This window comes from Leptodactylus fuscus, chromosome 7 (genome assembly GCF_031893055.1).
Source record: "Leptodactylus fuscus isolate aLepFus1 chromosome 7, aLepFus1.hap2, whole genome shotgun sequence".
Lineage (NCBI taxonomy): Eukaryota > Metazoa > Chordata > Amphibia > Anura > Leptodactylidae > Leptodactylus > Leptodactylus fuscus.
In genome coordinates this window covers 150,873,630-150,888,434 of record NC_134271.1, presented here as the reverse complement: position 1 = coordinate 150,888,434, position 14,805 = coordinate 150,873,630, and the positions used below count along the sequence as shown (strand labels likewise).

The 14,805-nt window shown below is 43.6% G+C and overlaps 1 protein-coding gene across 1 annotated transcript in view; it reads left to right on the top strand.

Moving 5' to 3' along the window:
- LOC142214341 (NACHT, LRR and PYD domains-containing protein 12-like) overlaps positions 1-14,805 on the top strand; it is a 176,738-nt gene that overhangs the window by 159,154 nt on the left and 2,779 nt on the right. Inside the window, exons 17-18 of the mRNA XM_075283269.1 lie at positions 4,193-4,363; positions 12,350-12,520. Of these exons, the coding sequence (XP_075139370.1) occupies positions 4,193-4,363; positions 12,350-12,520 (342 nt within the window). The remainder of the gene's footprint in view (positions 1-4,192; positions 4,364-12,349; positions 12,521-14,805) is intronic.

The following is a 14,805-nucleotide window of genomic DNA, read 5'->3' as shown; positions in this document are numbered from 1 at the left end:
ATATCCCAAACCCACATATCTCCCCAACCTACTAGATTGCAGCCACAGGAGAAGTGGGGCCAAGTGTAAACAGAGGAGCATAAAAGTTGGAGAAACGCTTGTCTTCTGTTCAGGGGCTTAATACATTGTATTGAAAGAATGCAATGAAGATATCACAACCACATGTTGCATTAGGGGATTAATACATTGTATATGAAGAGTTAAGTACTATTAGTAAAGCCATGTGTAGGACTTAATGTAATATAAATCATAAATACCTTACATTACAGTTAAAAGTAGATATGGGTGAATCTCTCCAGATTTGATTATTTTCGGGTTCAGGTGGCTCAGGTCCCAAATTCGTTTTGGTTTAAACAAATTAGGTACAAACCACACCTTAAAATGGCTTACAACATAGTGTAGAATACTATTAGGGCTCCTAGGAACCTATCTATAAAACATAGTGTAGAACACTGTCAGGGCTCCTAGGAACCTATCTATAAAACATAGTGTAGGATACTCCTAGGAGCCTATCTATAATACATAGCGTAGAACACTCTTAGGGCTCCTAGGCACCTATCTATAATACATAGTGTAGAACACTCTTAGGGCACCTAGGAACCTATCTATAAAACATAGTGTAGGATACTCTTAGGTCTCCTAGGAACCTATCTATAAAACATAGTGTAGAACACTCTTAGGGCTCCTAGGCACCTATCTATAATACATAGTGTAGAATACTCTTAGGGCTCCTAGGAACCTATCTATAAAACATAGTGTAGAATACTGTCAGGGCTCCTAGGAACCTATCTATAAAACATAGTGTAGAATACTGTCAGGGCTCCTAGGAACCTAGCTATAAAACATAGTGTAGAATACTCTTAGGACTCCTAGGAACCTATCTATAAAACATAGTGTAGAATACTCTTAGGACTCCTAGGAACCTATCTATAAAACATAGTGTAGAATACTCTTAGGGCTCCTAGGAACCTATCTATAAAAAATAGTGTATAACACTGTCAAGGCTCCTAGGAACCTATCTATAAAACATAGTGTAGAATACTCTTAGGGCTCCTAGGAACCTATCTATAAAACATAGTGTAGAAGACTGTCAGGGCTCCTAGGAACCTATCTATAAAACATAGTGTAGAATACTCTTAGGGCTCCTAGGAACCTATCTATAAAACATAGTGTAGAATACTCTTAGGTCTCCTAGGAACCTATCTATAAAACATAGTGTAGAATACTCTTAGGTCTCCTAGGAACCTATCTATAAAACATAGTGTAGAATACTCTTAGGTCTCCTAGGAACCTATCTATAAAACATAGTGTATAACACTCTTAGGTCTTCTAGGAACCTACCACCCAAATCTACCCGATCAAACACTTTTGAGCGTTCACGGAGAGCAAGCACAGGGGAGAGTTGCTAGTGTGGGCTGAGGAGATCACCAAGAGTGTCTTGCAGACAGACATTGTCTCTGGCCTCATGACCTTGGATAAAGACAATCTGATCTGCATGAATTAGGCCTGGAATTAAAGGGGATAAGTGAATAGCCAACAGTTTGGAGAACAGCTTGATTTCAAAATTTATTAGGGAAATTGGGCGATAGCTGATGCAGAAGGATAGGTCTTTACCCTGCTTGGGAAGGGCTGTCATCTAGGCTGACAGCAGTTGAGCAGAAAATGCAGTGATATCATTGACACGGATAAAAACACCAGCCATAGTAGGAGAGAGGAGGTCACGGACAGATTTATAGAAAACCCAACCGGACCAGGTACTTTGCCTGACGGAGAAGATTGGACAGTGAGGGAAACCTCCTACTCACTGTCAGAGGACGTGATGGTGTGGAGAGACATCTCGGTAATGTAGTGCCATATTTAGTCTGAAAGGGAATCAAGGGCGGGATCTGCATACTGTGTTATATATACATGTTAATCAGAGCAGCACGCCGCTGCTATGTCTACCTCATAGTGAACTGACCACACTGGCCCATCCCAGAGCCAAGGGACCTAGTTAAGGTGTAGTCGAAGATCAAGGGACCGACTGCCTTTAGCCACAAACTCATAGTAGTGTTTGACATGGCCACGAAAATGTACATCCATTTTATCTAAGTAGGCGCAAAGTTCCTCCCTGGCACTAAGAAGCTCAGTTAGGTTTGCATGAGATCATGTCTTTTTATGTGCCAACTAAAGGGAATGGATCTTGGCGAGGCGCTCTTTTGCACCCACATATATAACTTTTTTGCATCTGGGATAGTCTACTTAATAGTGATAGGAGTGCATGTCTCTGGTGCCCAATATGTTGTACCCACTTTGTGTCAATCAATCAGCATATTTCTTTACAAAGTTAAATTTTTACTTAGTGCTTTATTTTTATGAATCACTCTTGGGCTCAAAATGAGAATACCCACTGAGAAATTCCTTTGTACTTTCACTTTAGTGGCTTTGCAAATGTGGCATGGCTCCTGAAAACTATTGTTCTACAAAAGGTAAATAGCACTCTTTCCATTCTGAGCCCCACCATGTACCAATACAGCAGTTACAACAACATATGGGGCATTTCTGTGTTCAGGAGCAATTCCTTAACAAACTGTGGGGTGTTTTTTTCTCCTTTAACCCCTTTAGAAAATTAAAGTTTTGGGATAAAGTCATGTTTTAGTAATTTTTCCATTTACACCTCCCAATATTAATAAAATTGGTGAAATAGCTGTGGGCTCAAAATGCTCCTGGATGAATTCTGCCAGGGGTATAGTTTCCAAAATTAGGTCAGTTTTGGTGAGTTTCCATTGGTGAGTACCACTCTAGGGTCGCTGCAAATGTGACATGGCGCCTGCCGTGTGCCCAAACCTCAGTATACACCCAAATGTGAGATATTTCTGAGCTCGGGAGAAATTGCACAGCAAACTGTGAGATGCATTTTCTCCTTTAACCCTTTGTTGATGTGTTAATTTAAGGCTAAATGAATGTATTAGTGAAAAAAAAAATGAAATGTCTAAATTTCAGCTCCATATTGTTTTTAAAATGGTTAACGAACTTCCCAAATGTTGTTTTGAATTATTTAACTTCTGTGGTCCAAACTCAATTAATTGTAGAACTCCACGCTTACCTTACACCAATGAACAGAAGGGAGAAGGAGTGGAAGCAATGGCTTGCCCTGGTGAAGATGGTGGTCGGGGGCAGTCCATAGAGGAGTAACCAAAGAAGGTGGATGGGCCTTGCATGGTGTTGCAGTCAGGCCTGCACAAACTTACCCCAGACTGACATATCCAAGAAAAGGCCCGTGTTCGCCAACACATGTTCTCTAACACAGGGACAGCTTTCCTAGAAAAATAATGGTGGTCAGGTGTTCTCCATCAAGGTTGATCACATGCCATCAGTTGGCAAAATGCAGTGGAATCCAGTAAGTGGTACAGCAGTGACTGAACAGCCAGCAGCTTGGCTAGGTGTGAGTTAAGAGAACATTAAAAAGAAATTAATTCTCATACTGAAATTCTACATTAATCCCTTCCTGATATCTGCTATTATGGTGGATGCCGGGTGTTTAAACATGGCCGTCGCAGACATCGCGTGTCTACTGTTTTATACACAGTAGATACCCAGCGCTAATGCCCACAGTTGGTGCCCACACAGCTCATGGCGCCTCGGTCAAAGCTAGTGCTCCAGGTCCGGGATCACGTTGCCATAACAGCAGGGAGCCTTGAGAATGCTCCCCGGCCTGTCATTCACTGGATTCTATTGCAGGCTACGCTATGTAGCCTGCAATAGAATCCCCAGTATTCTGCTATGTATTAGCATTGTTATGCATTGCATTAGTGATCAGACCCCGTGGGGTTCAAGACCCCTAGGGGGTCTAACAAATGCATTAAAAAAAATAAAAATTCAAATCACCCCCCTTTGCCTAGAACATATATAAAAGTACTGAAATACTGTGAAACACATACATATTAAAGCCATCCCTTTGCTTGATGCTAATGATATTCTTGTCAGCAACATGAATGTAACAAGATTGTACTGTCAATTTGTGATGCAGCACACTGACTGACCCCCTCAAATTACTCACAAAATTCCCCCATGTGAATATACCTTTGTTGTATACAGCAAGGAATGACTGTTACTGATTTCCAGCTGACAATTTACTGTAATTTATTCAGAATGGTAACACTGAATATAATAACAGTATAATATTAAGAATGTCATTTTTTTATGATTACAGTCTGGCTGACAACGATCTACCGTGTCTTTCCTGCGCCCAGTTGGCCTCTGTAATAAGGAATAACCAGTCCTTGAAGATACTTGTCCTGTCTAAGAACCGTCTGTTTGGTCCCCACTTCAGTGACTTGATGGCCGCTCTGTCCAGTCCAGACTGCAGGATAGAGGAATTACGGTGAGTATAAGAGATGTGTACAGGAGGAGACATGTGGGGGACAAATAAATTCTCAAGCACTTCAAGCTATTTTATAGAGACTTTCTGTTAGGGAATAGCCAGATGATAATTCCCCAGAAGCTGCTGGCGAACCCTGGAGGAAGGGGCACAAGGGACAGTGAGCCCTAAGCTGAAACCCCCAACTGGCACTTCCTATTGCCAGGCCCTATTCTACGTAATAGGCGGCAACCATGAAGACAATCCCTCCCTGAATACGTGAAACACAAAACGCAGACAAGACGAACAACAACAAAGGGAGGTTAGCTAGCCAGGGTTCAGTAACAGTCGAGCGATGCAGAGCCAAATCAGAGTCCAAATGAATAGTCAGTAGGGAAGCCAGAGGTCAAGGATTAGAATACAAGTAAATAAACAGCAAGAGATACCTGCAAGCAAGAGGCAATAACCGGCACCAGTGTGAATGTGAGCCAAGACTAAATAGGGGAGGAAGAACCCGCCCTGAACCTGACAACAAGGCAGGCTGTCAATCACAGGCAAGACAAAATCAAACCACTGAATGGACAGAGGCAACAAGGGCAGAAGACGGGTGTGGTGCAAATCCAATTACAGAACTAGAGCCGTGTTCACGCAGTGCAACTAAAAACTTCAAGCAAATTATCAAACTGCACCCGCCTCCTGCGCCGCAGCACGCGAGCAGAGGGTGGCGCAGAGACCCGAACAGGTAGAGATGTTACACTTTCATAATAAAATGAAACTACAGTCTCTTCTAGCATGACAGTGCACCCACTTAAAACAGAGATCTGGGGGTCCATTGTTGTTAAAGATGGGTGAATCGGTATGCAACTATCAGGATTTCACCTGAATATTCCAAATTGTTCTGTTTTTAACTAAACAACGATTGAGCATTCATCTCAGATGAACTAAAATGGCTGCTGCCGGTAAATTTTTCACATCATGTTTTTCAAGTCAGTTTAACATCCGTTATTTGAATCAAAAAACTGATGCAAACTGATGTCAACTTATACATCAAAAAAACTGATTCATCAATGGATGTGCATCTGCAGCGTACAACCCCATAGAGGAGACCGGAAAGTGAGAGTAAAGATGACACTGGCTGTGCCACCTGCTAGGCTGGGGACGCTCCATTCTCATCCCAATCCCTCTCCAGGGCTGCACACAGTCAAGGGGGGTCCTGCAGCACTACCGGATGGTGAAGATAGTGTCTTGTTTTGCCCCGGAGCACTTCTAGTTGGGAGAGGGGATCTCTCCTAGCTGAGACGTTAAGATCATGTTCAGAAGGGCCCTTGATGTTGGTGCAGGTAACGACTCAGGAGTCCAGTGTTGCAGGGTAAACCAAAGAAATCTTTTATTGAACAGCTTCACAGATTCACCAGCAGTTTGCAGATGGGTACAGATACAATTTGCACTACCCAAAGCCTTGATCTTAGGAGGTTTTGCCAGGGCTGACACAGACTCTGCAGAATACACTTCGCCTACTGCTCCACTCGTACCACTCCCTATATCAGCAGATAGGGGATGAATGGGGCAAAGGGTCCTGATAAAGGCCTGAGTACCTGAAAAACTAGGTTCGGCTGAAGTACAGGGTGGCCATAAAATAACCTCAGGTGTTTGGAGTCGTGTGCAGGCTGACCCAATGGACGGAATTGCCTGAAAATTTGTATGTGTGCTAATCAAGGCATGGGGAAACGGACGGCATGAAAAAAAAATTAATACCAAAACTCCCCACCAGGGGATAATGTGGCGCTGTACAGTGAGAGCGCAAAACCCGTCTGTTGATACTTGGGGATGTCCCATTTGGACCACCGACTAGCATGACTGTTCAATGTGGCCGCCATCATGCATGGTGAGCATGGTCAATCTATGCAGAATGTGCTGAGATGCTGCGCACTTCCAACATGCTGCGGTCTTTAAGGTCAGGCAGGGTTTCGACATTCTCTCGATAAACACGCTCCTTCAAGTGTCCCCACAACCAGAAATCACAAGGAGTGAGATCCGGAGAGCACGGTGGCCACGCTGTAGGGCATGAGCGGCTCAAAATCCTGTCGTCGGGAAAATGTGCACGAAGAGCGTTCTTCACAGGATTTGCGATGTGAGGAGCGGCTTCATCCTGCATGAAAGTGATCGTCTGCAGACACTGCCGCTGTTGGAGTTGGGGAACGACCACTGTTTCCAGTATTGTCCGGTACCTCGCTGCTGTCACGGAACAGGTGGCAACCCCAGTTGGACCCAAATCTTCGAAAAAGAATGGTCCGATCATGAACGATGAGGTGAACCCACACCAAACGGTCACCTTGGGCGAATCAGCGGAACCCCCTCGAGCGCACGCGGGTTTTCGGTAGCCCATATGCGACAGTTCTGTGTGTTGATCGTTCCATTCAGGTAAAAATGCACTTCGTCGCTCCACAGGATATTCCATGGCCAATTGGTATCCACTTCCACTCTGGCCAGAAACATTAATGCAAATGTCATGCGGGTGTCATTGTCACGAGGAAGCAGTTGGTGATGAAGGTTAATTTTGTATGGCTATGCCTGCAAGACTTTTCGTGGATCTCACTCCTTGTGATTTCTGGTTGTGGGGCCACATTGAACAGTCATGCTAGTTGGTGGTTCAAATGGGACATCCCCAAGTATCGACAGACGGGTTTGGCGCCGCGAGCTCACTGTACAGCGCCACATTATCCCCTGGTGGGGAGTCTTCGTATTACATTTTTTTTCATGCTTTTCGTTTCCCCATGCCTTGATTAGCACACATACAAATTTTCAGGCAATTCCGTCCATTGGGTCAGCCTGCACACGACTCCAAACACCTGAGGTTATTTTATGGCCACCCTGTACTTCTGTCAGGTATCTCTGTTGCTCCTACTGACACAGAAGCAGATGTCTCTCGAAGATGCACCAAATTTCTCCCTGTCTCAGGGGCTGTCTCTGGAACTAACCTGGAATAAGAAGACTCCCTCCTAGAGGCTGGACTGGTGTCTGCTGGATTCCTAGCTGAGTTCTCCCTCTGCTTCGCATGGCAGAGCACATGTATGTAAATTCTGCAACAGTTACTCTGAACTAGACTTGGTCTGGTCTGGACTGAATCTGTGACTCCCAGCAGGGAACTATAAACCCTCTTTTCATCCCCCGCCCAGTGGTCTATGATTGGCCATGAGGTAGTATGTATTATTCAAACAGTAGAAAGTGCAAATATTCAAGAAATGGCACATTTTTCAAATTTTACATAGAACACAGAAGACAGAACAAACAAGACAACCCCGGGGTACAAGTGACAAACATAAAACATAGAGCAGGTTGCTCTGGGGTGCTGCACATCCGCTTGCATCAATTTTCTACTAAAAAAAAACAGATCGATTTTTTATGTTTATCTATTTTTAGTCAGCAGACCCAATGTAAATATAGCTTCCGTTAGGCCTGATTCACATAGGCCAGTCCGTTCCCCCATCCACATGAAATATGCGGAGAGAAAAGGCCTGCAAGCAGCCCTTTTCTCTTCACATGTTTTGTGTGGAATCTGAGCGGAAACCACACGGATCCCATTATAGTCAATGGGATCTGTGGGTTTCCTTAGGTAACCGCTTTTTTATGCAGATAGGTTTCTGTTCTGGGGTCCCCAAGCGGACTCCCCGAAGGCAAACCCCAGCACAGATGTGAATCAGGCCTTATGGATGATGTATGTTTCAGTCTGCTATTTCAAACAAGCAGAAAAGCACGTACTGCAACGCTTATCTGTCCCTTAAAAAAAAAATTAAACTAAAAAAACAGATCCGCAATGTTCCCTTTTATGGGGCATTATGGAATAAATGCAAGCAATTTGTAGCCGTTTAAACATTCTGCTATAGCTTGTAATTTATCCTTCATTAGCCACAGCCCCGCCTCACTTTTTGGCATTGAAACAGCGGAGCAGGGGCTTGTGGGAACAAGAATCCATCACTGCAATACCACCTGCTAGGTACTGCTGTCATGCAGAATTATCCATGAGGTAAGTAACAACACTCGCCTCCTCCGGTCCTACCTGAGATGGCCTCACGCCTAAAATCACCCAATAGTTACCAACTAATGCCCTTAGGGGTAGTTTTCCATGGGGTAGCAGCCCCCTTTCCCAGGGTTAAACACAATGGCTACCAACTAATGCCATTAGGGGTAGTTTACCAGTAGAGGTAGCACATGTGGGCAGGGCAGTTTTAACACATTGGTGGGCTGAGTGCAAAGGTTTTATAAGTGGCCTCCTCCCCCATCACCACCCACTATTAAACCCATCTCAAAAACTGGGATTTTATATGGTGACATTCAATGGGTGAAAATGTGTTCTGATTGATGGAACTTTTTCCACCTGTCAAATGTTTTATACATTCATCTCTAGTAATAATCGTTATTGCTACTATTTTAGAGTGTAACAGATATCAGTAGAGAGGCGGTCGACGTATTTTACTCTATAAAGACCAGGTATGGACAGGACAGTGAAAAAATGTAAACGTTATTCATGACTTTGTGCATGTGTTGTATAAGTGTTTGGTTCAACTCTTTTGGCGCTGCAACCTGGATCATGGTAAACATCTGGGTCACAGCGCCAATAAACTTCCTGGTTTATGTTCAGAGGAGTATTACATAGGAATACCCCTCTAATAAAGCTCAGGGGGAGATTACATTATCATTCTATGTGTCAGTCGGAGAGCAAAACTATAGTATGTTCCCTGATCATAGAGGGGATAACATGGACAGAAGTCCCTGCTAACCCCCTCCTGGGATCACATACAGGTTACGCTAAGTTCACACCTGTGTTTGGGTCTCCGTTTGGGGAGTCCGCATTGAAAAGTTTGGCACTGCATGCTTTTCAGTCCATCTGAAATAGATTTTTCTGCAAAAGTTTTTATTCACAATTCATTGTAAGGTTAACGTTCTGGGAACTTGTCCCTTCCTCAGGCATTGGTCCAGAGACAGGTAAGCTAATAACATTGGTGGTGAGAATTGTGTACCTACTTATCTCTGGACCAATGCCTGATGAAGGGACAAGTTTCCGAAATGATAACATTGCACCTCCTCCCTTACTATGGTTAAGAGGCAGGGTATCTTCCCATCACCAATCCGCCCACCATCCCAGGTCAGAGCATCAGCTCAGACACAGGACGTAGCCAAGGGGCGTCACCAAGGAAAAACACGCCCCCAGTTCAACCCACCCCCTAAGACAAACATTAGCCTGCCAATGACAGTGAAAGAGTATTAAGCACTTAGACACTTGGCAAGAGAACACCACTGTGGCTCACAGTGGTGCAAATGTATACACCCTACACCCAACGGAGCTGATGCTCTGACCTGGGATGGTGGGTGGATTGCTGATTTGAAGATATTCCACCTCTTAACCATAGTAAGGGAGGAGTGATTTGACTCCTCCCTTTCTCTTTTTCATACTGCGCGCCATGTTTTTAAACTGTAACGGCATGCGGCACAGGAGCTAGTTAGTGTAAGTGGGTGAGTTCTGCATTAATGACCAAAAGCCTTGTGTGTATGGTTATGTAAGTTTCGCTTCTGTTGACATGGTAATGACTAGTGTTGAGCGAATACTAGATACAAATACCTTGCTCCATTAGGAATGCGTGTTAGCGGCTGGAAAATATTCACTGCGCTTAACCTCTTGGTGTTCCGCCGCTTACACGCATTCCTATGGAAGCGAGGTATTCGAAGAATAGATTCGAATACTATTTGCTCAACGCTAGCAATGACCTGTTGGCACCGGAAGTGCTTCTGCCTTTATAAACTGCACGTGGGATGCCATAAACGCTCACAGTCATCAATTGGACCGCTGTCTTAGTAGCCTAGTATGTAGATTCCTTTGATGTAATTCAAATAGGATAGACTAGGCTTCTTCTGTTGCCAAATTCCCTGATGATTTACTGCATATCAGTGATTAATCTTGTTCCTACATGGCCATGGCTAATTTTCTGCTTGCACATCTTGCATCCTACCTCTGATTTGTCATTTGGTAATGTACAAAAAAATTCCATAAAGGTAGATGACAGCACGTAACTGTAGCCTCCAACATCAGCAGCAGTGGAAAAGTGTCTATAAGTGCTATCAGCATCACCAAAATCCAAGCTTGCCTTAGACCTACCCCAAGCAGATTTTTTGAATGTTGGAACATGAAATTGTTACGATTGCAGCTGCCACCATCCTCTTCCTGTGATGTCACCCTGTCACCTTATCTTCAAACACACATTATTGTATTCAGTAAATTCATATTCTTTCCAACTTTTTTGACAAAACATGACAATGGGATTTCTCTGTACGCTCACAATTCCCACTTCCAGATTTCCCCCTAGTGCACCTACCATAATAACTACCAGTGGAACAACACTGCCACTACTATCTCCAACATCACCTACAGCCATGTGTTCCACCTCTGTCTCCCCTACATCCATAAAAATACTGTCTGCTCTCATCCAATTCATCAAGAAGAGGAAGTATTGGACTATGAGGAATACACTGTCTACCAATAAGTATTTGGACACCCATGCAAATGAATATATCTGTGGTCGTGATGTGGTCACGCCTTCTGCCGTTAAATAGGAAACGGCATTGGTATTAGTCGCATGCAAGATACCACGAAGTGCAGAGTTGTCCGATTTCAAGAAAGAGGTACTTGTGGGGTACCACAGAAATGGTCAATCCTAAAGGGACATAGCAAGCAAACTGAATTACCCCAAATCAACAGTGGCCTATGTGATTACGAAGTGGAAGGTGAGCGGGGATTGTCGGAATGTGCCCCGAGTCGGCAGACCCCGAAACTGGGAGACAGAGACTGAGGACTGCTGGCCAGAGAAACCGCAACCCAATCGATGGCTCACATACAGCAGGAGTGTCACCGGGCATGCGGGAGTATTGTGTCGATCAATACCATCCTCGAGGAAGCATCTGCTGGGGGCTACCAACTATTGAATAGGAATAAACCAAATACTTAGTGGTAGACAGTGTATATTTCTTAGAAATTGCCACATAACTGCTAGGGAATAGAATCTGTGTCAGTGAAGATATAGAATACATAGTTGATGATGATAATACAACAGCAAGTGTTTCCTTCTACTTCTTTAGAAGGTCCCCTGCCCTGTTTTTTTTTTTTTTCCAGTCATTTTATTTTACAATTCATGTAATACTGACTGTTGATAATTCAGACAATCTTTATGTTCATTTTGTGTTTTTTTTTTTTTGTATGAAAAAAACTTGTAAAACAATGTACTGTAATATTAAGGAAATTTTAAAATCCCTATACTCCTTGTACAAGCTGCCTAGCACAGCCTGTGATAGAAGTTTGCTAACCAAATTCCTGGGAGCCTCCAATAGGCGTCTGGATGTCATAATAATGGTGGTCCACGATCTACAGACAAATTGCAGCGCCCATGCACCGCCAGGAAAATGGCACTTTGGTCAGCTGTAAAAGAGGCATCAGGAGGGTTTTTATTATTATTTATGTTTGAGAGCACCATTAATTCCATGTTGCAGAACATTATTATATTAATTCCATGTTCCTGTATATAGAGGGTATACACACAATACACAAAACAAGTACAATACTAATAATGACCAACTGGAACAGTGGGACAGAAGTTCCTTCCTGTAAGGGCTTACAATTTATGAGGGAAGAGCGATAGAAACAGAAGGTGAGGGGAGAGGCTGTTCAGGTGGTGTGGTGGCAGTAGTGTGAATGAAGGTTGTAGGCCTTCCTGAAGAGGTGAGTCTTCAAGGTCTTCTTGAAGTTTGTGATTGTGGGGAAGAATCTTTTGTGTTGTGGCAGGAGAGGGCCAAGTCAGTGATGCCAAGGGATGAGAAAGGTTGTAGCCCAGGGAAGTGACTGTTAATGTCTGTGATCAATCCAGGAACTGATCAAATGTTCACCTTAAGGTCCCACTATACCTAGTTATGCCACTGAACCCTCTGTGTACATTTCACTGATAACTCCACTTCTTATTCTTACAGTTTGGCTAGCAATGATCTACCAGACTCTTCCTGCATCCAGTTGGCTTTTGTAATAAGGAATAACCGGTCCATGAAGATTCTTGACCTGTCTTATAACCCTCTGTTTGGTCCTCACTTCAGTGACTTGAAGGCCGCTATGTCCAGTCCAGACTGCAGGATAGAGGAATTACTGTGAGTATATGAGTTTGTACATGACTTTTGGGTATAGGCTGCATCCTCACTCACTATAAAAATGCTAACAAAGCCAATCTAATTCAAGGGCACCTGGAACCCATCAAAAGATCCTCAGTCTTGTTCTTACCAGCCAGTATTCCCTGAATGACAATGCACTCTTATAATGTTTGCACTGTGCCTTTAAATGAGAGTTGTGCCATTTGGGCTAATATATGTAATATCGGTAAGCTGGAATGGAATTCCATAAATGTAGAGGGGTCTAAAGTTATAAGGTGACCAGCCCCATCTTCAGAGAGAGAAAGTAGTTTACAGAGAAAGCAAAGAAGAAGAACTGCTCTGGAACGAAGAAGAATGGCAGATAGATTTAACCCTTTCCCGCCAATGGTATTTTTTGATTTTTGTTTTTCACTTCTCTCCTTCTAAATCCCATAACTTTTTTTTATTTTTCCGCTCCCAGAGCCATACGAGGTCTTAATCTTTGCAGGACAAATTTATCTTCATGATGCCACCATTAATTATTCTGTATATTGTACTGGGAAGCTGGAAAAAAAATTCAGAATTGGATGAATTTGAAGAAAAAATGCATTTCTGCGATTTTCTTATGGCTTCAGTTTTACGGCGTTCACTGTGCAACCAAAATGACCTGTCCCCTGTATTCTGTGTTTCGGTACGGTTCTGGTGATACCAAATTTATATGGTTTTATTTACATTTTTACCCCTTAAAAATAAAATCCAAAACTGTGTTAAAAAAATTTTTTTTCTAAAAGTCGCCATATTCCGACAGCCGTAACTTTTTTTTATTCGTTAGGGCGTCTTTTTTTGCGCGGCCGGGTGTACTTTTTAGTTCTACAATTTTTGGGAAATGCTATTGCTTTGATCACTTTTTATTCAAATTTTTATCAAAATCAAAACAGTGAAAAAACGGCGGTTTGACACTTTTCCTGCTACGGTGTTTACCTTACAGGAAAAATATTTTTATAGATTTGTAGAGCGGGCGATTTTGGACACAGGGATGCCTAACATGTATATGTTTCACGGTATTTAACTACTTTTATATGTGTTCAAAGGAAAGGGGGGTGATTTGAATTTTTAATACTTATTAAAAATTTTAATATTTTTTTTTACTTTTTTAATTTTTTTTTTTTTTTGCATTTATTAGACTCCCTAGGGGTCTTGAACACCAGGGGTCTGATCACTAATGCAATGCATTACAATGCTAATGCATTGCAAAATATCAGCACTTCTATTTCAGGCTATGTGTTAGGATAGGGTCCTGCAGGCTTCCCGTTCAGCGCATAGCGCCACCTGCGGGCCGATCCGAACCTGGCCCTCGGCGTTGTGCAGTAAGATGTCTGGAGTCCAAGTCCAGCTTTCGGCCCACTGAGCATGCTCAGACATTTTGGAGCCGCTCAGAGGTTAAGTCCCATTTTGGCCATACTGAGCATGATCGGTGACGTCATGCCACCGTCCCTGTTGGGCGGGGACTAGCCTTTAAATAGTGTGAGCCGACACCCGCCCGACGCTCACACTTTGCCTAATAATACATTGAGACAGGAGGTTAGGGCCAGGTTCCAGTCAATTGCAGGAGCTGAGTAGGGATCTAGTTAGTATTCCTTGGCTCTGCCCTTTGGAATCAGTCAACCTATTCCTAGTCCAACTGCTTTGTATCTCCTTGCAGGTTTAGGAGTTTGTTGTGTGACTGACCAGGAGTGAAGTTAACCCCTGGCAGTCTTGCGTTTGCAGTAGAGTGAAGCATATGCTAAGGCCTGGTTCTCCTGCTGTAAATAGCAGGGGTTTCTGGCAAAGCTTCATTTGCTCAACTGCTATACATAGGCACGCTCTACCAGTGAAGTTAACTGGAGAGAGTCTGTCGCCGCCTGTTCACATTTGTGTTGCACAACATCACTGCCAGTGCAGTTCAACTGGTGGTGCATAATCAGACATACGACTGCCCATCTGGGCTTGTGTACCTCGCCTTAGTGCTCTGCAGCTTAGTGGTTCTGGATGTGTTCATTATTATTTTTATATATACACACAGAACCATAACACTATGTAGCATAGCCTGCAATAGAAGCAACGTAATGACAAGCCGGGGAGCCTTCACAAGGCTCCTGTCTGTCATAGTAACCTGAAGTCGGCCCCGGAGCTTACTCTGGATTCCGGCGATCACTAGGAAGATGGCGCCGCCCACGCGCTGCCGGGAAAATGGCACCTTGGTCAGCTTTGACCGAGGTGCCGGAAGAGTTAATGCCTCCGAACAGTCCGGGGACCAATCAGAGACA